The sequence below is a fragment of the Aedes aegypti genome, chromosome 3 (genome assembly GCF_002204515.2).
Source record: "Aedes aegypti strain LVP_AGWG chromosome 3, AaegL5.0 Primary Assembly, whole genome shotgun sequence".
NCBI lineage: Eukaryota > Metazoa > Arthropoda > Insecta > Diptera > Culicidae > Aedes > Aedes aegypti.
In genome coordinates this window covers 255,249,222-255,276,699 of record NC_035109.1, presented here as the reverse complement: position 1 = coordinate 255,276,699, position 27,478 = coordinate 255,249,222, and the positions used below count along the sequence as shown (strand labels likewise).

Below are 27,478 nucleotides of genomic sequence, written 5' to 3'. Positions count from 1 at the left end.
AAGCATAGATTTAGGTTTTTACCAGCAAAAGATTTCCTGAATCAATAATGAAACCAATTTAGTTTTAAATAAATATATTATGTCTTGTTTTTGGCATTTTTCAAACAACTTTAGCACGGTAAGATGTCGTGGATTCTGGCAGAACAATCTGCGTTCAGTTTTTAGCTCACTAGCGTTCAAATTTTTGAACTGAACAATGAGCAAGCCTACTTGATCACTCCGTGTAACAAATTGAACTGGAACGCGAACTGAACGCGTTCAAATGCATTACTACCTGGAGGAATTCTTAGAATGGTTATATTTATGATAATTGCATGCACAAAATTCTAAACATATCTCTGAAGAAACCATTGAAGAGTTTTTGGAAGTATTGTAACTGTTTTTTTATTTGAGAAATGCAAGAAAATTTTTTTTCAATTTTTTAGAGAGACTGCATGAAGAAATATCAAGAATAAAATTTGAAGAAAGATCCGAGACAATACATAAGTTTCGGAAAAAATGTAGTAATGCAAAATGAATCGGCGGCGTTGCGCGGTGGCGCACAGGTCTCTGACATGTAGTTTTTCTTACATGAATTCGATTGTAGAAGCCCAGTTAAATGTTTGGACAAAAATAGAAATTTTGGATTATACTCAAAATATCTTCTTTTTAAAAATCTACGGAAATTCTATTTTACTACACTGTGCCTATGACTGTGCACTGTGCATTCAAAATTTATTTTTCTTCAAAAACTACAAAAATCCTATTTTAAAACTTTTTGTCTCCATATCAAAAATAAAAAAAATCAACTTCCCCGACAAACAATCTAGAGAAAGTTTCAACCTGGTTTTCTTTCATTTCAAGGTAATGATATTGTATTTATTTTGTGGATTGTGCTTTTACTTGTAACTGGTAAAAAAAAGACAATTTACACCGTCTTCAGCACATAGGCACAGACTGAACAATCACTAACATTAGGCAACGGACAACACGAAACACCCAGTAGCCCAGCGATGAATTTTTCGTTCGACGAAAAGTTTTCACCGACTGGCGCGAGAATCGAACCCACACCCCGTGGCACAATACGCCTAAACGACTGACGCCGCTAACCGCAAGGCCACGAAGCCCACTAGAATAAGCTATCCTTCATAGGGATCAGTTTTTTTTTGTCTATTGATGCCATCCAATTAAAAAAAAATAACAATAAATAAAAATAACTTTAACTTTTTTTTACATCATATGTAGGCTATAGGACGCTGGGCGTTACCGGGTTAATTGCTACTATCTTGCAGGAGTTTTTAAGAAATCCGTAGAGCAGTGATCCTCAGCCTAACCGGTTATGCGGGCCACCACATTGCTCTTAAAATACGTCGCGGGCCACAAATATCTGTTTTATATGTCTGATCAAAACGACTCGACTAGTTTATTGGGTATTTTTCCCTCCAATAAAGTTACACATAAACAATTTTAGTACCAAAATATTGTCACATCATATTTGACATACATTGGATCTAACAAAATCAACATGTAACGTACACTGTTAGATTGTACATTAAACGTAAGGTGCGTGCTTTTCCTGAACTGCCATATAAATTGGCGTGTGAGTATTTGTTTCCACACATTTAAGATTTGCACGAAAATCTATTCTATATAACAATCGTCCAAAAAATTCGCTCGGCACGACTCTGTCAGTCAAGGTTTTCGACAGTTTGTTACTCGACTTCTGAAATATGCATGCCTATTGTAATCGACAGTTACTAACAGTTTTAATAATCTTTCCTAATGTCCCTGGATTCTTAAGAGTTTGTTCTTCGTACAAAGATACATGGTAAAAATTATAAGATTTCCGGAAGTGAAATATCGTGGTTACAAACAATTAAGCACCGATTTAAGAAATAAATACTTTTTCAAAAATTAAACAGGCTTTGACAAACTTTCAATATTTTCAACATTTTGAAATATAATGAAATAGTTGAAACATTAATATAATATCAACAATTAACTTAAGTGTCATATAAAATTCTTAGCCACAGCAAAACTAAAAGTTCTGCGTAATTTTGGAAGTAAAAGAGAAATACTTGAAAAAAAAAAGAACTTTTTTAATTATATTCTGTTATCAAGAGATGATTAAACTTTGGGTTATCGGGCAAACTCTAGAAATAAGAAAATTCCTTTAGTTTCTCAATAGACATTTCACTGTTCAACACATGTGGAATAAGAAAATCTGAAGATTAATCAAATGGCCCTCTGTTGGAAAAAAAGGTAGCCATATTTTACAGAAGATAAATTTTCAACTTTTGAACTTACAATTTGCGGGCCGCACTACTCCAATATTCAAAATCACTCCGCGGGCCGCACAAACCCTTGCTGAGGGCCGCAGTTTGGTGACCACTGCCGTAGAGGTATTCTTATATCAATCTGTGGAGGAAGTTTGGTGATTTTCTAGAATTCTAAGATTCTTGGTGTGGTTACTGGTATTAGTTTTAGTCGAATTTGAGAAGGAGCTTTATGGAAAAAATCTTATAAAAAATCATGGAAAACTTATGGCAGAGTTCCAGATAAACTGCCAGGAACATTTTTAAAACATGTAAAAAAAGGTTTGATGAAAAATATTCATTGGAAAAATCTAGAATTTATTCCTGAAAATTTATTAACAATACTTCTGTTTTAATCTTTGGAGGAATTCTGTGAGTAGTTCCTGCAGGAATTCAAGAAATATTTGAAGTTTCAAAACTGTCCGTGTCCTGGAACTATTTTTAAAACACGTTTGTAAAGGGCCATCCATTAATAACGCAAGTGGGGGGATTTGAGATTTCTTACGCGCCTTGCAATTTATTTCAAATTGAAAAATGAAAAATGAAAAATGAAAGTCACTTTTGAAACACCCCTAGGAATATTTTAATTCTGGACGAGCTGTCGTTATGTGCATTGGAATGTCATTGACTCTACAGATTTTAATCTTTTTTAGTCATTTATCATATCAATATCAAGATACGGGCAATAAAATCGTGTTATACTTAGAAAAATGTGTTCTTTCGATCAAGCTACTAAAAGCCGTAGAGTAGAGAATTTTTCTTGTCTTTGATAATTTTATTTTACAGCAAAACTCAATAGCTACACAATATCGTAGTCAGTGTGCAGTAGATCGGCCAATATTGGTAAGACTACGAAAAGTTACTGTGAAAATTTGAGCGGAATTCAGGAGCTAAACATGCTTGAAGCTTGTATGAAGAAAATCGTCCAAATATGTGGGCTTCGTGGCCGAGCGGTTAGCGGCGTCAGTCGTTTAGGCGTATTGTGTCACGAAGCGTGGGTTCGATTCCCGCTCCAGTCGGAGGAAACTTTTCGTCAAACGAAAAATTATTCACTGGGCTAATGGGTGTTCCGTGTGTTGTCCGTTGCCTAATGTAAGTGATTGTTCAGTCTGTGCGGCCTTTGGCTGAAGACGGTGTAAATTGTCTAAAAACGGATCTCATTACATTTCCATCCAGCAACAAACCGGAAGTCCTTAATCCTTAAAAAATTCTCATTATTTTTTCTGGGGAATGTCCCATTCTGGGGAGTGGCTTTCTGGGGAACGTCCTATTCTGGGGAATGGATTTCTGGGGAATGTCCCATTCTGGGGAATGTCGTTCTGGGGAATGGGTTTCTGAGAAATGTCGTACAATCTTTGAAGGCATCTGTTAAAAAAGGGATGTATCATTAAATAAACTTTAAGTGGAATACTTAGTTGAATGCACTGCCCATATTCGCATAGTCGACGTAAGCGCCAATATGACCACAATGCATTTTTTCATTGCTATGCATTATTTATCTACTAACACACTGGTTGGACATGTGAACAGCGCTTATTTGTTCTCAAATATTAGCTAGCAAAACACACCCTTTTTTTACAATCAAGGTAATCTGATGATCAATCGCCATTGCCTTGCCGACTTTTGAGAAAAAGTCATACACATTTCCATGTAATTAGCTTTAGATTATGAGTATTTAATTTTCAACAAGAGATCAAAAAGTTGCTCGAAAACCATGTGTCTTTTATTTTGAAACTTATTGTTATCAATTCTCTGCCAACTCTAACGACAGATAAACAGACGTAACAGCTTGAAAAGTTATCAATTTTAAACAATGTCACGTAAACATGCTAAAAATACTGTATTCGGTAAACTATAGCTGTCAAACTTGAAACTAAATATGTCAAACTTGAACAAAAGCGAAGTGAGAGCCACGAGTGAGCCGTCCGACAAATACCAAGTAATAGAATTTGGCATTTCAATGCTGTTTGTCTTTGCTCTAACCATGGATACAGTGTAAAAATGCTCTTCAGCTAATTTTGTTCGATTTTCGTAGAAAATCCCAAACAGCTGAGCTAGCTCAGGAGCTTCATCAATTGAGTACAAAAAGGGATTTAAAAGTGTCTTGCTGTCTGTCAACGAAATGTGATAACAATTAGAACAAATTAGCACTCTATTACGCATACTTACCGGTGATTGCACTGCTGACAGGCGAAGCACTCTAAATGGTAGACGTTGTTTTTGGCACGCATCACCATTTCGAACGCCGGTATCACCTTGTTGCACGCGGCACAGTATCCCGTTGTGCCGAACAGTCTAAGATAGTCTCGCTTACACAGTATTAGGTTCGCTTTAGTATACAGGGTAGAGCCGACTTCGCCGAGCCGACAATCACAGCATCCACACTTGAGGCAGTCCTCGTGCCAGAAGAGGTCCAGGGCTTTCAGCAGGAACCGCTCGGTAATGCGTTTCCCGCAACCTGCGCAGTCCTTGGCCATGCCGTTGCTTCCGATGAGGTTCGGGGTGGACGAGACCGATGATTGGATTGCCGGTGCGTTCGGTTGTAACTGTCGTGTGTCCCATAGCTGTAACACTGGCGGCGTTGAGTGTCCTGGCTGATTGTTGTTGTTGTACATTGACTGGGTGATCACTGATCGGTTCCACTGCAAGGAAAAAAAAACAGAGAAGAGCTCATCAGAAAGATGTTGGGAGAGGTAAGCTAATATTCTTTCGCATTGGGACCTTTGCTAACAAAATCTTTGAAGGGTATTTCAAATGAAATATTCATTTATTAAAATGGTTCACAATTTAGAGGTAGACAAAATTCACATCCAATTTATGCTCACACGGCACTTATGATTTGATTTCTTACGGCATGGTGTCAATCTTTCCATATGTGATAGATGTATCCCCAATTTCAATCAACCAATTCCATTATTATATGAATCAATCGTAGTTTGTCCTTTCTCCATACTGTGGATGGCGACATGCCATTCTACGGCTTGATTTCACTTTTCTCCATCACATATTGCATATGTATGCATATGTCACATTAGGGTTCCCATTCCCGGAAAATATGAATTCCCGGAAAAGGATTTTCTGTTTCTCCGGATTCTCAGATTTTCCGAGAACATTTATTATAATGAAGTGTTTAGCAACTACATATATCCAAAGGGGGCCCAGATAGCCGTAGCGGTAAACGCGCAGCTATTCAGCAAGACCAAGCTGAGGGTCGTGGGTTCGAATCCCATCGGTCGAGGATCTTTTCGGGTTGGAAATTTTCTCGACTTCCCAGGGCATAAAGTATCATCGTACCTGCCACACGATATACGCATGCAAAAATGGTCATTGGCATAGTAAGCTCTCAGTTAATAACTGAGGAAGTGCTCATAAGAACACTAAGCTGAGAAGCAGGCTCTGTCCCAGTGGGGACGTAACGCCAGAAAGAAGAAAGAAGAAGATATCCAAAGAATCACCATTATACAATTACAGTATGGCCCACAAAAATATGAAAATCACCATATTATGCTTAATGGTAGTTTTTACATGGAAAATGAACTATATTCACTAGTTGATTTGTTTAATCTGTTTTTAATTTTGAACAAGATTTTTATCTTTTATTTTGGCCTTATAAGAGAGGATTCGGGAACGGACATTTTATTTTATTTATCATGTGTTGGAATAGAGGAGATAGCTGACCCCACTTGTGCACCCCTACTACTCATCACTCAAAACAAACATCTATCGCGTATTTCTCGCCAGCAGTAAATTCACCATCATCTACAACTATACCGAAGTGATTCAGTTCATATCAATCTACGGTTCGAGTCGGGCATCTGTTTTGGTCGTCATTTGCTGTTGTTTTGTATACGTCGTCGTCGTTCAATAATCAGAAATCTCATGTTAATTCGTTATTATCCTTAGTTCAACATCAATAAATTAAGTTTAAATCGTAGCTTATGAGCACAATCCGCAAGTTTGTTGTTTTGTAACCGTAGTGATGAATAAATAAGAATAAGCGGCCCATTGCACCCAAAAAATGGAACTGCGAAAGAATCTTGCATATAAATTTATTTTTTTTTTGTTTTTTTTTTGTAATTGAACATACTGACCCCTGCTGAAATGATAATTTCTGAAGATTCGTTTCGTAGTTGAATTGGTGGTTTGCATTGGTACGGTTGATCTGCCCTCAGAAACCGGGTATGCTAGATGGGTTGATCTTCCGTAGAAACCGTTGCCCGAACACGATAGAATGGGAATGGTGGATGATCTGCCCTGTGCAGAAACCTCGACGAATATGGCTTAGTTGATCTACGAAGGAAACCGCTAGCCAAACTGCGATTGCGTGGTTGAAGTGATGATAACGATTGCCGACGGGTTGCGCTTGCTTCTCCGGTTGATCTGCCCTCAGAAACCGGGTATGCCAGTTGGGTTGATTCTCCGTGGAAACCGTTTGCCCGAAAACGATGTTGCGAATGGCGGTTGATCTGCCCTGTGCAGAAACCTCGAAGAATGTGGCTTAGTTGATCCACGAAGAAAACCGCTGGACGAACTGTTGTTGGTTGGTTGATAATACTAGTCGATTACTTGGTTGATTTGCTAGGTAAGTTGATCCATCGTGAAAACCGTTTGCCCGAACACGATTGATGAGAATATTGGTTGATCTGCCCTGTGCAGAAACCTCGAAGAATGGTGGCATGGTTGATTCACGACGAAAACCTCTAGCTACACTTCGATGAAAACGATTCACAAGATGATTTTGATGAACGGATGTTGACTTGATTGGTGGCGCTGATGTGCTAGCTTAGCGGGTTGGTTCCACTTCCGAACGATTGCTTGCTTGTGTTCCGATCATCGGGAATGCTCGGCCGATATCGAGATGTGGTGGATTGTCCAGGGTGGACACTATTGCTTGCGTGTGTTGTTTACGGTGCTCCTGGTATTCCATCCATCGAGCTTAGTATTCTTGTGATGAAGGCTTTCATAACGTCAACGATGAGTTGAAACTCTTCATAGGCCTTGTTTCGATCATTCGTCCATGTCATATGATAGAAAAGATTTGGATCTGGGGGCTGCAGGCTTAATATTATTTTTTTCAATAACGTCCTAAGCAGGGCAGATAGTCGACAGATTCTTCACAGTGCGGTGACGAAATAAAAAAGACACCGTCATCCAGTATAATAACTCTGGCAGGTCGTCGTCTCGTCATCGACGAAAGAATGCACGACTAACTTCAATCCAAAATCGTCAACGAGTAAATTTTTCTTCATTCCGATTGCTACCCTTACTGCATGTTCGCTTGCTTCGCACCAAACAACGAATCACATAATTGCTTGTATTGGCAAAAAATCCGCTCTCCTCATGATTCTATAATAGCTCTGTTGGAAATCGCGTAGAGTTGACGATTCAGAGATCATTTGTTCAAATCCAGACGTGTTTCGTTATTTTTGTTTTGTTTGTTTTTTTTTCAAAGAATGCTCATTAATTGTCGAAGACACGATTCATATTTTTAGTCGGCTCAGTGCTCCCGAACGAAGACTCGCCCGTAACGAAATAATCGTATTTGATCGTCATGAAGCCGAGCCTATATGATCGGATCTATGCGGAAAATCGTCATCAGAACGCTGGTTTAGTGACAATGGCGATGCTTCTTTGAGTTTCGTCGTCGACTTTTTTCCATTTGGCGGTGACGATTGTCCACCCTGGTCCTAAAGCCCTGTCCCAACTTTGATACCAAATGCTTAAGTTTAGGCCAGAAACATATATTTGCTCAATTATCAAATGCTCTCCATTGGTTTTTGGTTAAACGCATTTTTATCTGATTGTTAAAATTTTGTCACACCGCTTGGTTTAAACTCAAATTTTGGATGTATGTTGTTTACCTCTTCCTTTCCGAAATGTCAGATAGGAGCAACCCCAGTGTTAAAAATTTGAACCCTTGTGGTGTGAACGTCAAAGTGTCAAGGTTCCAATTTTTACCAATTTTTTAAATTAAAGTTCAAGGTGAAGATGAAACGAAGCCAAACCTAAAATTTTCAAGGGCACAAGTCTAGAAAACCAGGTCACCAATGAAGCTGAAATTTAATGGATTGAACATTCACTGGTGGTGACTAATCCATGAAGTTTTCAGCTGGATTAGCTATCTGGTTTTCTAGATTTGTGCTCTTGAAAACTTGGGATTTTACTTCGTTTCATCTTCACTTTAAATGTGATATATGTATACATTACATAGGTGTTTTTTTCCAAAGAAGTAGCAAGAACACGCTCTGTTGTGTTATTTAATAAAACCAAGATTTTATCAAAAATTTTAGGACCCTATCAATCATTGTTATAGGCTGTTTTTTATTGCGCCAAACTGTCATGAAACGGACTAGAATTTATAAAATAATGGTGAATGTATTGCGATACCATTTTTTATGCTCAAGTGCTCTTCATCGAAATTGCAAAAAATGTTGTGCACAATTCGTGGCAGAACTCGATTTTTACAGCGCTCGGCAAGCTCAGAAGGAAGCTTCTTGTCCTGATAACCACGAGGATGACTTACCGCTAATAGACACGACGCCTACAATAGCAACAAGTTCATCATATCATCCACAACGTTCTACGTCGGCGGGTCAAGCTGATCATCCCGACCTGGTTGATCAAGTCATCTTGCAAGATTTCCTTCAAACCTTCAGACGAGCAGGGTGTGCGAGCACATCAAGATTTTAAGGACGTCGAACAATGGTTTGAAGGGAAAAATAACGTCAATGCAATGGGAACATAGAGTTGGAAATTAGTTCGACTAAAATATCCAGAAGAACATAAAAGACAATCACCAACCAAAACAAAATATTTCGTTGTTCAATGTGTAGAAAAAAAGTTGAATAAAAAGTATCATGAAACATATATTCTATTTTATTTTTCTTAATCCGAGATTTTAATTTACATTGTAGCAAAAGTATAAAAAGGTGATGTACAAAAAATAAAGCAGAAGATAATAGCTGCAAATAAACTCTGCTGTTACCCCTAGGAATTGTCACAAAAAATATCTTTTAATTGTTATTGAGCATTTAAGCATTTTTACAAATATCAAAAACATATACATTTTCAAAACGAGTTTTTTATTGTTTACGGAGATCTACGGGCATATAAGCTCTCAATAACAATTAAAAGACATGTTTTTATCAAATGAAGTATTGTCATTGTGCTGTTCATATATGAGAAATGAAGCAAAGATGATATAGCCATAACACTATCATAGAGTTTGATATAAAAAATTGAAAAGTTCGTTAGCCTGTAATATTTTAAATTCATTATAGTAAACAAGAAACAAAATAACCTGCAAGGGATCCTCCATAAACCACGTGGTTATATTTTTGGTATTTTTCATCCCCCTTCCACTTGGGGTCAACTCTTCAAATTTTTATTTTATTTACATGAACCGTAACCTTTGAACAGACCCCCTCCTAAAATGAACACGCATTTTACGGACGGTTCCACAGTATGATTAAGGAGTTGTTCATAAACCACGATATTTCTAGAGAGATAGCTGGTAGATAGTAGTATCACAAAAATCGCTTATTTCAATCATTTATATCAAATATTCCATCATTTGCGATACTTTAAAAAACGGGGAGGGTACAAAAAGGGGGGGTGTCCCTGCAAATGTAAGTACAACTTTTCATATTGCATTTTGAGTTTAAAACATAATATGGCACATAAATTCTGCTGTCTTGAAAAAAAAAAAAAAAACACTGTGCCGGGTTATTGATTTGATTGATTTTTAATGAAAAAAATGCAAAATGTTCAAGTATATATGACCTGGGGCAGACACGAACATTCCGAAAACGCCATTATTTTTACTCATTTTATACTTTCAAGCCCGGGGAGTCCGGTCTCCGTGCATTCTGATCGCCTTTTTTTTTTTGTACTGTGTTATTGAAATGGTTTTATTTTTAAATGATAATTATCAACATCATTTATTTAAGATCAAATTTTAATTTATTTTTCTTATATCTTCAATATATCAAAACTTTTAGTATTATATACAGCTATGAATCTATTACCACAGTCATGTCAGAATACACTACATCAATCAGAAGTACCGTTCAGCTACAAAAAAAATCTCTAGTATGCCAAATTTAAGATCGTTCAATTTTTGCATTTTATGTGACATACTGTACCTTATATCAATGTACCCACTCAGTAGCGCAACCAGGGGTTTGGTTCTGGGGGGGGGGGGGGTTTGATATCTTGAAGGTTATAATTTTTGGGAAAGTAAGAAGCCAGACCCCATTCTTGGCCTCAATTCGGCAATGGGGTTTTTAAAAAAAGCTAGAGCGCTCATATTTGGCCACAATATGCATCGTACTGATGCGCTTCTTACACCAAAGTTTCAGACAATTCTACCGAGAAAAACCCCCCATGCCAAACTGAATCAGGGAAGTGCCCAAATGGTTCTGCACCCTATGTTTCACAAAAAAAAAAAAAAAAATGGGTTGTAGAGTTTTAGTATATTTTGGTTTTTGAATGTACATACTTGGTTAAACTCATTAAACATGATTAAAATACATAACGCGTGATAATGCTCAATCAGCATTTACTTATCTGTATTTGTTGAATATTTACCATCAGTGTTGACCAGACTCATTTCCCCGAAATTCGAATTGTTGAAGCCATGAACTGTTATAACTGTGCGTTGTATTCCTGTGATGGAGGGGGAAGTGGTTGGGCTTGAGTGTTGCACATGGGATCCGACAGTTTCGATCTCGGTGGGACCGCAATTCAAGTTTCGGTGAAACGATTCGCACTCACTCACTCACTCATTTCATTTCACCGAAACTTGAATTGTGGCTCTCTGGGATCAAAATTGATCGATTTTGTGTGCAGTACTCAAGCTTAACCATCTGCTCTTCTATCTTAGGAGGATAGAGCATGGTTGTAGTAGTTCGTGGCTTCGTAGTTAGGAAAATTATATTTTCGGGGAAATGAGTCTGAGCAACACTGTTTACCATAGCATTCGTTGTCGTCCCATGTTACAGTATTCGATATGCAGAAGAAGGAAACATTATCTGCGTAATTTTTTAAAACTGAAGAAACGATTCTCCGGAAATTCATATGCTCTGAAGGTCGGGAAAGTTTGCAATGTAATGAGCATGGGATGGGACCTTTTTCCCAATATATTTAAATGGATGACCAACTTCTGACACAAATGCTTCAGTTAGTTTTCAGAAAAGGCAAAACAATATTATAGCCTTACAGCACTGGACAGAATAAATTGCCACGGGTCGCTTTTCATATTAAAGATCAAACTTGGAGACCTGGGTCTTGGGCTTCTAGTGGGCTTTTTGTAATTTGCACTGAAATTCATAAATAAGCTTTCACTCACTTCACATAATTTCACTCAGCAGAAAATTCATGATATTTCAAACACAAATTTCTTTATTATCGTATGTTTCGCATCGTGTGAAAAATGTCTTTCACTTTGATTTTATTTGAATACAAAATTTTTACCAAATAATATAGTTCTAAAAACAAGTTTGAATTATTGATCTATTTAGCCAAAATAGTGGAATAAACAGTTTTATTTTTGTGTTTTTTGTTAAATTTGAAGATTTATTATTACTCAAAGATTGATTTTTTAAAGCTGCGAATTTCCGGCTAACCTATGTGTTTCCAAGTTAGGATGTAAATTTTAAGTCAATCCAAGTACTAGAAGCCGAGATCCAATCCTCCCAAACTCGACCATTTTGTTTTGTTAAAACGACCAACTTGTACTATATTTTGTTCAGTACTGTATTATAGTACAAGTTTGCAAATATTTTTGTTTTATTAACCTCTTCAGGGGTCTAAGAATTTAAAGAAAACATAGAATAAGAATGTTACTCACTGAAACTCAGAGTGTTAATACGAGCCTAAATTACTGATCCATAATTGTAGAATGTTAATGAACTACAGAAATATACAAGATAAGCCTTATATTTTTCGGCTCTGGGGGGGGGGGGGGGGGGGGTTGACCCCTAAACCCCCCCTTGGTTGCGCCACTGTACCCACTGGATCTTAGAATGTCATAAAGTTTACAATATTCATGTGTATGAAAAATTATATGCAAGATAAGATAAAAGATTTATCGAGGGATATACACTCCCGGGATCCCCGGGAATTTGCAGTTTTATTTCCTGTTTCTCGAGAAGTTAAATCCCGGGAAAATTTGGGGATTGATTCGAGGTTAGGAACTTCATTTATACATTAAGGACGGAGAGTTTTTTTTTGGGTTTCAATTGTACTTAAGCTACTTGGGCAACTAAAGCCATTCTCTAATTTGACATATGATGTGAACCTCCCCTTTACGTAATGCGCCTTTAGTGTTGCAACTGCTACCATCTCTCGACATCGACGTCATCAGCATCATCGCTTCAGTAACCGTTAAAATTGGGTGAAATTGATCAATGTGCCCCCATAGTTTAATATCATAAAAATGCCAGGCAGCAATTTTCAAATTCTGTAGCAATATACTTTGTATTTTAATTTTGATCCTTCCAGTTGCATCCTTCGAAAGATATCGAACTAATGCCAGAAGATTAATGATTAGCATTGGATTGTTTCGCGATCGCCAAAACAAAATTGTGGGACTCACTTGTGCAATTTCAAGCTCATTTATGCTTTGAATTGTGTCATCCGAAAATATTAATATGACTTTTATGAAAGATGGGTTAAACGGATCAACGGACTACGCTTCACGGTATTCCCTTTTCCTTTTCTTTCATTTCCGACTTTCAACTTCTTCCTTTTCTGAACGATTGGGCTATAAACTTTTTTTACCATTTTCAATTTCCTATCCATCGGATACGAATACTTTCACGATATGGACACAGTGTCGGAAAAAAAGGAAACCTAATACCTTCCAGGTACTATCCGCAATGATTTTTATATTGACAATAATATTGCTGGAAAAATAATATGCAATTTTAGAAACGCAAGGATTTTTATATTCAATAGCTATTCTTTAAGTTTTGATAACGTTGGAGTCAATAAAACAAAGCCATGTTGAAGAAGTCTGCGTTTGAATTCCGAGCGGTCCAGGATCTTTCCTGGTGGAAATTTCTCCCATTATTTTATGGGCATTGAAAAATATGTAATGACTAGAGGATAGGATTCTTGGTTTTAGGGAAAATTACGGCACTGTGTGTACAGCAAGATGCACCACGAATGGTGGCCGGCCAAGCAACGTTTGATTGCGTTATTGCTGGACGAACAAAGAAATTCAATCCCCACCCGCCTGCCCACGTACACTTTCAATAATCGCTAGAAAATGTTTTTGGAAATGGGATTTTTTTATTTCATACCGTTAGCCCCGTATGTAGTTCTTTCGATTCTGTGATTGTGTTTGCACGGGTACCAAAGGGCCAAAATTAATGAAACTATGCGGCTATTGTGACAATCGGATTAGCGCAGGTGCAGACAGGGATATGACATTAAAGGGTGATTTTTGCTTAGGGCCGTGTTGATTCGAACTACAAGGACGTTCCGAATTCCGGACATCGGCCTTAATTCACCCCAAAACTAGTTTTTTGACCTTATTTTTGCATGGAGAATGTATAAGACGTCTCAATTATGGGTTTCAGGCCATTTCCGGCTTTCGAAGCAGCACGGTATTGGTATAATTGATTATACATAATATATAATATAATTCATGTATATCGGCACGGAAAAAAAACATTGCCGGATTCATGAACAAAAACTTGCTTAAGACAAATGATACAAATATATTCACAAATAGAATGAAAAGATTTCAGTCTGTGATACAAAAGTTAATGCCAATACATATTTTAAATCACGAGTGTCTTTCGAAACATCGTTAGCAATAATCCTATCAATACTTCTTAATGACATATATGTATAAAATGGACGAAAAATCGCCAAAAATATTCAAGTTTCATTTTTTCACTTGTCTCGTTTATTTGACAGGCTCGGGCGCCGGAGGGGAGATTTTTTTTTCTTTTTTACATATTTTACGTTTTATAATTGTATTCGGTGATACAATCTATGGATAAGGTGGGTGGTTTGGTCGGTGATTCAATCAATGGATAAGGAGGAAAAATACGACTGTTACTTTAAAACTAGTTCGAAATTTTTATCTCGCGATGGTAAGATATTGGTTTTTAGTAATGACGAAAAACAGATAGGTATGTGTACATTATAACTGTTTGAAACAGGAATAATGGTTATTGTTGACACTTGCAGCGAACGAACTATCCATAGTTTGTTTGGAACTTACATAAACGTAACGTTCACAGTTAAACCAAAATCAACCGAATTCGATAATCTCATTACCGAAATCGCAAACAGCTGATCGTCGGTAATCAGTTCGGTAAACGAATAGAATTACTGACTTTCGGTAATCTGCGTTCGCACCTCAGCTGTCAAAACTACCGAGTTTTCGGTAAAACGTTTACCGAAGATCTGTAAATGCGGCGCACGGGTTTGTTCCTCCAGATAACCAAAATTCTTATTAATAAATAGTAAAACGTAAACGTATACTTCTCTTTTTTCACCTTTATTTTATGCATTTAATATTATAATATATTTTCACATTATTCGATAACCAAATATCTATAAACATAAATCAATCCATGAACTAATTTTGCGGGGACCGGGACTTGGTGCTGGGCTGCCGGAGAATTGTGGAAACGCAGCGGTCATTGCAATCCTGCCTATAAATAATAACATTAGTCCAATATAAAAACCATTTGGAAGCTGCTTTTACTCACCTCTGTCGTATTTCTGTATTGAGTAAATCCTTAGAATAAACTTTATATTAATGCCGATGTTCTAGGCAAACCAAAATCTTCACACACGACGCGTCCACGTAAAACAGTTAAACGTTGTCAACTTGCTGAATCACCGATTTCGGTGATAAAATCCTTAGACTACCAAAACTTTAGTAAAATATTTTACTGTTTTCGGTAATTGACTGTTTAACGAGAAACTTGTGACGAATCGACGCGCACCATAATTCATATGACGGAGGGTACTGAACTAACTTGGGAGGTGATGATCGCAATTTGGAGGTTAACATCACCTCCAAACACTAAGCGATTTTGCGGTGGATGTTGGACGTTTGAATCACGAAATGACTGGTGATTCAACAGGAGTTCGGTGATTTTTGACAGTTCAACAGTAGACTACCGGGAGATCGTTAATTTCACTTCTGACACACTGTCAAAAACTCACCTATTACCGAAACTTCAGTATTTTGGAGAATTACAGATCTGTTTCGGTAAATTTATTTACCGAACTCTCACACTCTATTTGAGTGGGTTGTTAAATGTGTTATCACGAGCTCACCAGTTGTAATTCATCATCAATTGAATAGGAGTATTTTACGCACCTCGCACAACCTGAACCAAATACGATTGGTCTCGATTCAGTCGCTCTCCCCACAGGAGCATGCAACGGAATCGAATGACCCCACACTACTGACGCGATAATATTTTCGCTTCGCACAACGCGAACCAAACATGATTGGTTCATTGTATTTACTAATTGTATTTAGCAAACTCATGAACTATCAAATCACTCAAACATTCAAATGTGTTTTATATATTACACAAAAAAAAATTAAAAAAGAAAACGCGCTAATATTAGAAGTATAATTACTAAGCTTTGATCAAATAACATTGAAATATATTTTCAGGTTTGCACAAATGTATGCACGGAAGTGTAGCAAGCGCCATGCAAATTCAATTTCTGTCACCTTATGCATTTTGGTCGCCCTTATGCACCCCGCCCCTCATCCAATCCATACACGAGCGTTCTTAATTACATAATTTTCTTCTTAATTCAAGTCGAAGGTCGCACTCAGTGCTGCTGCCGCTGGAAATTATTAATTAAAATCCCGTCATGCAGATGTTGATTTTAGCCAGAGTAGTCCTCGCTGTAATTATTATTGGGAAAAGTAATTAGCATTAATTGCATCTCGAGCAATGAATAAGTAATTAGATAGCGAGAATATTTTGAATTCATTAGTTAACATCTTATGTGACGAAGACGACGGCAGAAAAGATGCGGAAGTTTGCGCTTTGCACATGTTTTCTTTTCGTTTGGAAGCATCTCCTGTCTCGGTGCGAGGTTCAGTTGAAATGATCGTGGCTGACATTGAAACTGTGTGTGTGGAAACACCCTGCAATTGTTATTGCTTTTATTCAGCATACAGATGCCGTAATCAAAGATATAATTGAAGATGCAATTCCACGAAGAACTTCGGTAGTTCACATATATTACCATGAATGCATATTTTAACAAATTAGCTCTCAAATTATTTCGTCTTATTTAAACTTGATAATATGGTTAATATGATTTTCGTTTAACTCCGTGGAGAGTTCAAACACCATCTGAATTTAATTATTTTTTGCGCACAGATGGTAAGAAGGTACCTCCTCTAATAAATACATTTATATCAACTACACATTCTTTGTTTTTAGGTTTTTCATAAACCACTTAATTTATATAAGAATGCCAAAATGCATACATCATTCTAATTTGGTAAACTATTTTAGCACTGCAGTTAAGAACAACAAACGAAACCACTTGGTTTATGGAACCCGGGAAGGATGGATGCCATAATAGGGTATGAGATGTATATCCGTTCACCACCACATGCAGGCTTCATCTTGATATTTTGTCACATACAATTCGTAAATGTGATTGAAAATAATAATTATTATTACGATTATTATGTGATGATTAGCAAAATTGATTTTGACAAAATATAACAATTATTTGAAATAATTTTCTAAAATTAAGAAACATTTTCATTTTTTTGTTAATTTTTGTTTGATGATATCATCTTTATGTTCTTGAAATATAACTTTTTCAAAGCAATATACAGTCCACTCTCCACATCTCGAGGTTCTACATCTCGATATCTCTCCCTATGTCGATGATTGCTTCGCACAGTGATTTTTTTTGAAGATTTCGTGATCGTAATAGAACAGCGTCTAAACCGTTGGTTTTAGCGAAAAAGTTTGTTCAGGGAAGTTTTCTCGATTTGTAAAAGCGCTTCTTTTGATACTAGCGGCCAGGTGATTAAATCACCTAAAAGTGAGATAAAAAAAATATTTTTTTATCTGTTGAAGATAGACAGTCGGTGTCTTCAAGTAAAGTTGTAGCACATGTTAATTCAAGACACTTTGTCGAAGACACCAAATTTTCTATCTCATATACATTACAAGATATGTCATTTTTTCTTAAAATTACCCTTAAAAATCAAAATTTTAGTATAAACTTTTCTCTGTCATTTTTGACATTTTTGTGCCTTCTACAAAGTTGTTTATCTACCAAAACTACATGTTTTTGCTGAACATTGCAACTTGCTATCTCTTATGGTAAAATAGTTATTTCTTAATAATCGATGTTTATGAGGCTTTTTTGGACTAATAGCATTAGTTTGGACGCAGATTGTTGCACTTGGCGATTTGCGATTTTGAAAGGGCTATTTTATGACTTTCAAATGACATAAAGAACTGCCGTCTATCTTCAACAGATAAAAAAAATATTTTTTTTATCTCACTTTTAGGTGATTTAATCACCTGGCCGCTAGTATCAAAAGAAGCGCTTTTACAAATCAAAAAACTTCCCTGAACAAACTTTTTCGCTAAAACCAACGGTTTAGACGCTATTCCATTTCGATCACAAAATCAGCAAAAAAAGAATATGTATATGTATATGCAGAATATACGATTTCTTTCTCCATATCTCGATATCTGCATATCTCGATGTATTCCTGTTGATTTTTCGTTCCAATTTTCTCTCCAAATGTCGATATGAACATTATCTAAGGTTACTAGACCAGATTTAAGCGATTCAGAACAATTTGGAAACACGAAATGAAGTTTGTTTGTTTATTATTTTCCTAGTAACGGAGTGATTTACAATCTAGTGTTCATTAAATTAATGTTCTTTGTCTCGATTTCTCCCTATCTCGATGGTCCCTTCGATATCGAGATGTGGAGAGGCACACTCTATGTTTGTAAGTGAAAATTTCGCACTGAATACAATATTTTCAATCACAAAATAGTTAATACATTAATTATGTTAGCTAACCGTTATGATAATGGACTAAACTAAACTATTTGTACAATTAAAAGTATAGATGAGACAATTGAATGTTTTTTTTTCTGCGATGCCCGTTTTACCACATTTCCCCTACCAATTAAAAACTCTCAGCATCGCACCAACACGGTTCCCACCACTTGTCAGTGCAGATTCGTGGCTCAGCATATGTGAATACTCGAAAGTCATCCCTAATTAGCACAATCTGTTCACCTTTGGTCCTAATTCGTGGTTTGAGTGCCGGCTGTGCAGTGCTTGCGATGCGAGCACATTGGGAAAGTGGGAAACCCCATTGGGTCCCGGAGATCTGAATCCTGACAGCAATGAAAGCATTAACATGTGTGAATGGAAAAAAGAAAATAATTTAAATCTTTTCCCGCAGAGACACTCCACTTCAGAGGTGGGAAAACCACGTCTTGCATAATTTTGTCATATGATATTACTTATTTTATCGCTTCGGGCGATGTCATTAAAAGTATGGACAAGTGTTGGCTTGATTGTCTTACATAAGTTAAGGTGAAGATGAATTGATGCTACATCCTAAATCTGAAGAACGAAAAATCGTGTGACACATTGGTAGTCATGAAAATATCGTATTTACATACAACCTGAACTTTATTTTGCAATTTAGATAGGAGCACTGAAAAAAAATGTTTTGAATATGATACTGTTTTGATTCATATTACGGGCACTTAAGGCCTCAGTGAAGTATAACTCAACATAGAGCTTGTAGAACAAATCATTCTGTATGATTCCTCAGTGTTATCGAGCGTCGAAAACCCTTAACTTTCGAATGATGGGTGAAGAATACGATTCCGCAAGTTGAATAATTTTAAATAAATCGAAATGTGTGGCCTTTTCATGATTTTTATTTCCTCACTTTTGCCTTATACTCCGGACACTCACTTCGAATTCCGGACAGCTCATGAAAATCATTAATAGAAAAGACAAATCATCAGTAGAAATCGTCGAACCACTAATGAGATGTCTAAGGCAGTTGGGCATTATACATTTGCATACAGTTTTATGGAAAATGCTTATTAACATGAGCCTCGAAAGTGAGAACTTTTTGAACGGCAAAAATTGAAACATTTCGTGTGAAATGTTTCCCATACAAAGTAGAGTGTCCGGAATTTGAAGTTGTCCGTAATATGAATCAAAACGGTATATTATATACAATCCCTTGGAATAAGGATGGTGACTTTAGGATACCTAGGATCCAATGGACTCCAAAACATATGAGAACACTAATTGAGTTTTAACATTGGTAAGAATGAAAAAAAAAGGGTTTATTGAGAATCAGAGCTACAGGTTCAAAGCCCTGATAAAGGTGGATGATTGTGATGGTTATAACCGTGATCATCACTTAAAGAACAAATCTCGCGCTTAGTATCATACAGGCGTATCTGCAGTGATCAATTTCTCTTTAGATTAGTGCTGGATGTTCTATCGATTTTCGGAACATTTTACGATGCAGTATGACGGAGGACGATGAGTTCTTTCTATTGAATCAAAGATATTGGTTGAAAAAATTCTCCAGGACATATAATTTGCTAAAGAGAAAATCGATGAAGAGTAATCGATCACTGCAGTTACGCCCTTATGATACTGAACGTGAGAAATGGACAATGCTGTATCGTGTCAGCACCGAGGCAGCCCTTCTAGCTCGATGTTGGTAGTGCAACCCTGATTAGATGGCCTATCGAAGACTCTTCACCAACCCAGAAAGGCAAAAGTACAATAAGCGGATTAATTTTGCGGCAATAGACCTAGCAACGAATGAAGAACAACTGGAAACTTTGAACAAGCCTGCGCGTATTGGGCTCCTGGCTCGTGAATTTTGGAATTTCAGCGTAAACAAGGCAGCTATCCAGGAAATACGCTTGCCCGGAACCGAAGAACGTAAATTTCGTACAGTGGATCCCATCGCCAACATTTCATTCAAGTACCACATCTACTACAGAATGAGACCACTCGAGGAGTCCTTAGTCGGCGAATCCCAAGTTGAGGGCCACTCGACAACGGATCAGTTGCTTACCTTGCGAATGATCTTAGATAGATTCCGGTAGTATAACTTGCAGACGCATCATATGTTTATTGGCTTCGAGGCGGCGTACGATTCAGTGAAAAGAAATGAGCTGTGGCAGATAATGTCTAAACATGGTATTCCGGCGAAACAAATTAGGTTTTTACGTATACGCTAGATCTACGTTCAAAATCTGAAATCAAGTGATCGGATTGCGTCATATGGTCGCATATGCTCCTTGGCTTTCCGAGCGATATCGACCTTATTGGAACCGATCGAAGGTCAGTGAAGGAGGCCATCGTGCCTCTGAAGAGGGAGTCAGTGAGACTAGGTCTGACCATTCATTCTACTAAAACGAAGTGCATGGTTGCAGACAGATACAGAGGTAGGCTTGAGGGTGTTGATGCTGAGGTAGTGTTTAATGTGGATGTGTTTGAAGTTATTGAAGAATTTGTTAACCTTGGAATACTAGTAACATGTGAAAACAACGTTTCCCGCGAAGTGAAAAGACGTGTTGCGGCTGCGAAAAGGACTTCATACGGATTACGTAACCAACTTAGGTCCCGCAAATTGCAAACGGAAACAAAATTCGCCCTGTGTAAAAAAATAATTCTTCCGCTTTTCTTCTTGGATTCAAGGATGGAAATCTAGTGATCATGATAAAATAAATGACGCATCGCGGTTGTTCTTTGTCATGCGAGCATAGCAACAACGATAAACCGTTAGTCGTCAAGTCCTAACAACAAACGCTCCACGAAAAATGAGTTGCTCGGCATGTGGGCTAACGATCAATTGTTCGCAAACCTAAGTCATAACTTACGGAGGATTTTTACGCTTTTATTCCGTGATCTACCTTCTGGTATGCCATTGTTGATCCAAAAGTCAATCGGGCATGGTTTGGGTGAAAAATTATGCCGTGAACGCGTTTTGATTAATGTAAATCGCAACATGTTACAACATCCGACAAACGGTTTGTCCCGCTACAAACAGTGCATCAGATGCTCCATATATCCTTACTATGCGCGCGTAGTGAGCTGTTGAAATCATGCTTCGGCAGGAGCAAAGGCCCTCTTAGACCATTCAAATACTATGTTGTTAGTCGCTAGCGACGATTTTTTTTCCATCCTTGCTTGGATTTGACAAACTAGCAAGCATTCAAAGAATGTTATGATCATCATTTAATTTTTGACTAATTGCAAGCGATTAAAGATTGTATCATGCTTTGTTTGAATTGTCATATGATTTATCAAAAAACTTATAACTGAATGAGTTACCCCGTATATTAGGGATCGTTCAAATATTACGTAACGCAACAGTAACTGGGACATTGTCATGATAAAAATACGTTTCATAATATATTGTACATTTAAAATAAAAGCATGAAACGAGCTCACCAAATTGATCACAGATCTTTGCATTACGCCCGGCTACGATGTAACCATCAAGGTTCACTAAAGACTCAATTCACGAAGACTTTTTTTACGCAAATTAAATTCACGTCAATTTTTCACTAAGTAAATTCAATTTACGTCACTTTTTACGAAATGCGTAAATTGAGTTTAGACAATTATTTGGGAAATTATATGATGGAATGACCTCTGGTTGAGAAGAATCATTGGAAAGCCATGCAATATGGGCATTTTTAGAACGGACGTGCTAGGAGAAGGCGAAAGCCGATGTCCGACGCAATTTTGAAATCCAATATGGCAACCTCCGGTTGGGGACAATTGTTGAAAACCCATGCAATATGAGTATTTTCGGAACATGGACGCCGAGGAGATGACAAAAGCCGATGTCCGACGCCATTTTGAAATCCAAGATGGCAACATACGGTTGGGGAAAATCGTTGGAAACCCTTGAAATGTGGGTATTTTTTAAACGGACACGACACGGAATGAAAATCGATGTCTGACGCCATTTTGATATCCAATATGGTGACCCCTGGTTGGGGAACGGAGAATATAAAAGCATCCTTAGGCCTATATTCAATGGAGTCCTCGGAGGACCATAAACATCCATACAAACCAATAAAATATTTCGATGACTTTAATGAATGATTAAGTGACAGTGCCATATTAAAAAAAACTATCGATAGACCATTGATCACGCTTGTTGATCCTAAGGTCTATATTCGATTAAGTTCTTGGATGACCTAGGACATCGGTACAAGTTATAACAATACTCATTTTACTGCTATGAATAAGTAAGGGCCTGTGTCTTAGAAAAAACATCAATGGATCGCTGAATACGCCTGTACATTGCAGATATACATTCCAGGAAGTTTCTGGATGAATTAGAGCACCTGTTGTACTCACTTAGTTATAAAAACATGGATTTGACAATACAAACGATTTTCCAAAATATAACAATCTTCTGAGGTCCAGTATTGTGAGATATTCATCTATATAGAAATGGTAAATTGATTTCCATTAACTCATATAGAATCATATGGCCAAACTCAAAATAGTTCTTGGAAGACCTTCACACACTCTAGCCTGAAAAGGAACCAAATATATCAATAATATGTTAGTGATGCTAAAAGAGCATAATTTCTCAGAATAATAAAAATTAATTTCTTACTAGCAGACCCCAAAGGCAAAACCTTGTTTTACGAACTAAGCTCCCTCGTTTTACGCACTGATTCAATTAACGAACCAATTCAATTTACGAACCCCCGATCTAGTTCGTAAATTGAGGTTACAGTGTACAAGGTAGGTGACAGATTGGCCTATTTTATTTGCAACTCACAGACTTTTTCGTTTTTGGATTTTCGGATCAGTTGTGTTTTGTGCGGTATTGCGTGTCAGATTAGTTACAAATGATGTCGCTAGAAAGCTACAGTGATTTTCACATATACATAGATTCACAGACATACAGGAGATAGGCAGAATAATTGAGATAGGCAAAATTTTACCTAAATTCAAATGCTTATAACTTTTTGAAAGTTGGCTTAAGCCTGATTCGCTGCTGACAAGTAATTTCTCGGCCTATCTTGATGCATGGAACATTTCTGCAAGGAATCGATCAAGAATGCGCTTTTTTCTGATCGCAGTATGCAGTTGAAAAAAATGTTAGTTCCAATTGGAGTCGAAAATTTTTCCAAGGAAACGGCTAGAAATTTCTTTAGCGATTCCTTTTCAGTAGCAAATCAGGTTTTCAACTGGAAGCGTTGAACGGCAAATTCGGTTTTCGTGCCTATTCAGCGCGGCGTGTGAGGTGACACGAGTCGAATGAGGTGACAATTGTCGACTCGCTCCCATTTGATTAACATTAGTCGTCTCACGTCACTCGCGGTGAGAACGACTCGTCTCGACTCACACGCCGCGCAGAATAAGCACATTTGTTTCATTAATTTGCTTGGCTATGCATATTGGCCACCGTACACTAGAGTTGTTCCGGATTTCCCGAGGTCATATCCAAATCAATTTTTTTGTCACTTGTATTTTTGTGCAGTGTGAAGTTGTATGGGTGTTAAGGTGAAGATGCGTTGAAGCCAAATCTAAAATTTTCAAGGGCACAAATCTGAAGAACCGAACATCCATTTGAGCTGAAACTTGATCGATGGGTTACCACTAGCAAGTAATCATTTGGTCAAGTTTTCAGCTCAAAGGGATGTTCGGTTCTCCAGATTTGTGCTCTTGGAAATTTAAGATTTGGCTTCAACGTATCTTCACGTTAGCAATTTTCCAAGATCCAGTTGAAAATTGCCGCCGGAGGCATTAAAATTTGTTGAAATCTTCCTAAATGTGATCATTTCCGTAAAATATGTTCCTTATAATATGATCAGTCACAGGGATTGAATCCTGAGGAAATTGAGAGAATCTCCCACGTATCGCTCTATGTAACTATAATAATATGCAGCACATTATGAGAGCCTATTTATCGTATACTGCAACAGCTCTGATCAGATCGGGGGGATAGCAGTGCATGATAAAATCCCTCTAAACAAGCTCCAAACCTGAGGGACACTATTGCTATTGGAAGTTTGGGGATTGTTTATCATGCCAGTAAAGTAAAACACCTACCCAAAACGGTAAACAAACGAGAAAAATGCATTTTATCATATCTCTTTCTTTGGGGTTCTCGTTCGCTGCTTCCATTTATCAGACTTGTTACAACTTACGATACAATGTCATTGTCGATCGTGGACCGCAACAGATGGGATGTTTTTCTTCGCTTGCTTTGATCGTGCTTCAAAATCAAATGAGAGCAAATTCTGCAATGGACCGATGCACGAGTTCACTAATCTGACGTTTGAGCGGTGACAAATTCACTCGTTGCCATGGTTACGTAAATAACACGGCACCGCTCAAACGTCAACGGGTGAACTTTTGCACTGGTCCATGCCTGATCAGTCATGATCCAATCATGTTTACATTATCTGAAACAATATCCAACAGGGCATCATACTTCAAGATAAGAAATATTTAAGTATTTGTCCGATGTTGTCATAAATGATCTTGATCAATATAGCAGTTCAAATAGGGGCATCTACACATTACATGCTAGTTTGTTACTAACGTATGACAAGTCCCTTGAAACGGCCGTAGTTTGGAGTTCAAAACAAGCGTATAGCATTTTCTAATACACACTACTATATTCGATTTTCAACTTATCTACAGGTATTCTACTAGCTAGCTTAATATTTTGAATACATAAATTATTATTATTTTCTTTATGTTATCAATGGTTTTCAACAGAAAAATAAAGATTGAGAATTCCATACCGAAACGCAATCAAACTACAATCGTAATCAAAATCAGCTTGTCCAAACGAAACGCCATTGACCACTACTGTGTGCACCAGTTAATGAAACTTTTTTTTCCCTACGTGGGTGCAATATGCATTATTTGATTTTGATATAAATATTTTTAATTCAATATTTGGATTTTATTTACGTCCCCGGAGAAAATGCGCATTTCATCAGTACATCGGTACAGGGGGAGCAGCTGCTGGAAAACCGTCATAAAAAATCAAACGAATCTAACGAGGCAAAAACCAAATGATGAGAACTGTAATCAGCGATCCATGTGTGATGTGGAGTGATATGGATTCTGATTTCGGGGACAGAAAAAAAAACCTTCCATCAGAAGGCGAGCACCGCCTGAGTCCAGCAAAATTTAATAAATAAAATTAAATATTGGTTTGATTTATTCCTTTTTTTTTATTATCCTCTGGTATAGGTACTGCTCGGCAATATGGCTTTGCTTGGGCCGAAATGGTGGACCCTGCGATATCATGTGTTAGTTCAAATCAGCTGAAAAAATATGGAACAGCCTCTCTTCCTTCCGAGCACCGCGAGTGCCACATCTGCTGACGAAGTCGATATAACTCAGAACCAGGAAAAAGGACACAAATTGAAGCCAAATCCAGACATATTTCTATTTAGTATTTACACTACATGTATCCCTCTAACGAAGATCTGCAGCGAAGCAATAAGACTAACGTGCAGCTGTAAAATTTATGATTTAATATTGTTTTTGATGAAATGTTGGCAATTTCGTTTTGGGGATTTTCCCACTTTCTTCGTGCCTAGGATGTTTTCGTGCTGTCATACTTGCTGTCATACGTCTACCACCCCCGATTGGATCAGGAAGGGTACCGTCTGCTTAGCAGCTACATACATAGGTAAAAGCCGAGAAGTATCTGTACGATGTTGTCGTAAAAGCCGACTATAGTCGAATGAGACTGTCTACATGTGAACGAAAGCATTGCAGTGAGTTGTTCGATCGGCTGATGATGCAGTTATCATGTGTGTTCGCCAAACAACAATCAATATAGGAGCAAATTATGATGAGGTTGCACCAGCAAAGAAACGGTTGCATAGCAAAACATAAACTCTAACAAGCTGATTTGTTGTATTTTCGTCAGTTTTGTTCTGTTCGCCTTAGATGATTTTCTTAAACCTATTTTGATAAAAGCTTGCATCGAAACTTCCAACATGTAAGACAATCTTAATACCAAATTTCAGAAGATTTAGTAGACAATACCGTAATCCTAATACAATTTCTTTTTCGTTGCAAGTCACTCGCGTTGATGTTATGAAGTCATTTTTAGCGATCGAATTTCTGACTTATTTGATTCTTATGAAGGGCTTCCTAGTGGTTATAGTCCGCGGCTACAAAGCAAAGTCATGCTGAAGATGTCTGGGTTCGATCCCAGGTCGGTTCAGGGTATTTTAGTAATGAAAATTTCCTTGACTTCACTGGGCATAGAGTATCATCGTACCTGCCACACGATATAAGAACGCGAAAATGACAACTTTGACAAAGTAAGCTCTCAGTTAATAACTGTGGAAGTGCTCATAAGAACACTAAGCTGAGTAGCAGGCTCTGTCCCAGTGAAGACGTAAATGTCAAGAAGAAGAAAAAGAAAGAAAAAAAAATAGAAAAAAGAAGAATAAGAAGGAGAAAGGGATTCCTAGTTCAGATGCGTTTTTCGCAAAGTGATTACCCTAGAGTCGCTTTCCTGCGATTAGAATACCTTATCACTTCTCGGCAGAATTGTTGAAGAAATTTCAGCGAAATATTTGACGGAGTTTCTGATAGATGAAACTTTTTGCAAACATCTTCAGTTTCTCCAGAATACTTTTGCAATGATCCTAAAAACAGGACTGGTAGTAGATTTTTTTCAAAGTCTTGGTCTCTATTTTAACGCAAGTCTCTATTTTCTACAGTACCTATCTATTTTAACCAAAATGCTCTCTAAAGTCTCTTATTTATTTATTTTGCTTGCATTGAATCCCCCAAGAAACAATTGTAGGCGATCAATTAACTTGCCTGCTTAACTAAAGCTTTCTAGCAGCCGTGGTAGTTGAACAAAAGCGTAGGTTGTATAAAATGATGATCAAATGTTGCATATATTCTTAGCAGCGCTTTAGTTCCTCACTTTCATGACATTTTAATAGTAAGTAGAACTAAAGTTGAAGCAACGTTGGTTGATAATTTAGTTTGGTTGTGTAAAAGCCTCTCTGTTATAATTGAAGATGAGTTGTTTCTATAGATCTGGACTCTGTTGTTCCATATGCGACATACAATTGAATAACAATCTTTAACAATTTTTAGAAACACTTGTTTCGTCACTA

General features: G+C 37.3%; 1 protein-coding gene across 5 annotated transcripts in view; it reads right to left on the bottom strand.

Annotated features, from left to right (window-relative positions):
* LOC5569532 (LIM/homeobox protein Lhx9) overlaps positions 1–27,478 on the bottom strand; it is a 395,755-nt gene that overhangs the window by 46,208 nt on the left and 322,069 nt on the right. For all 5 annotated transcript variants that reach the window (XM_021850406.1, XM_021850401.1, XM_021850404.1 and 2 more), the window contains one exon: positions 4,464–4,936. In XM_021850406.1, coding sequence (XP_021706098.1) covers positions 4,464–4,936 — 473 coding nt within the window. The remainder of the gene's footprint in view (positions 1–4,463; positions 4,937–27,478) is intronic.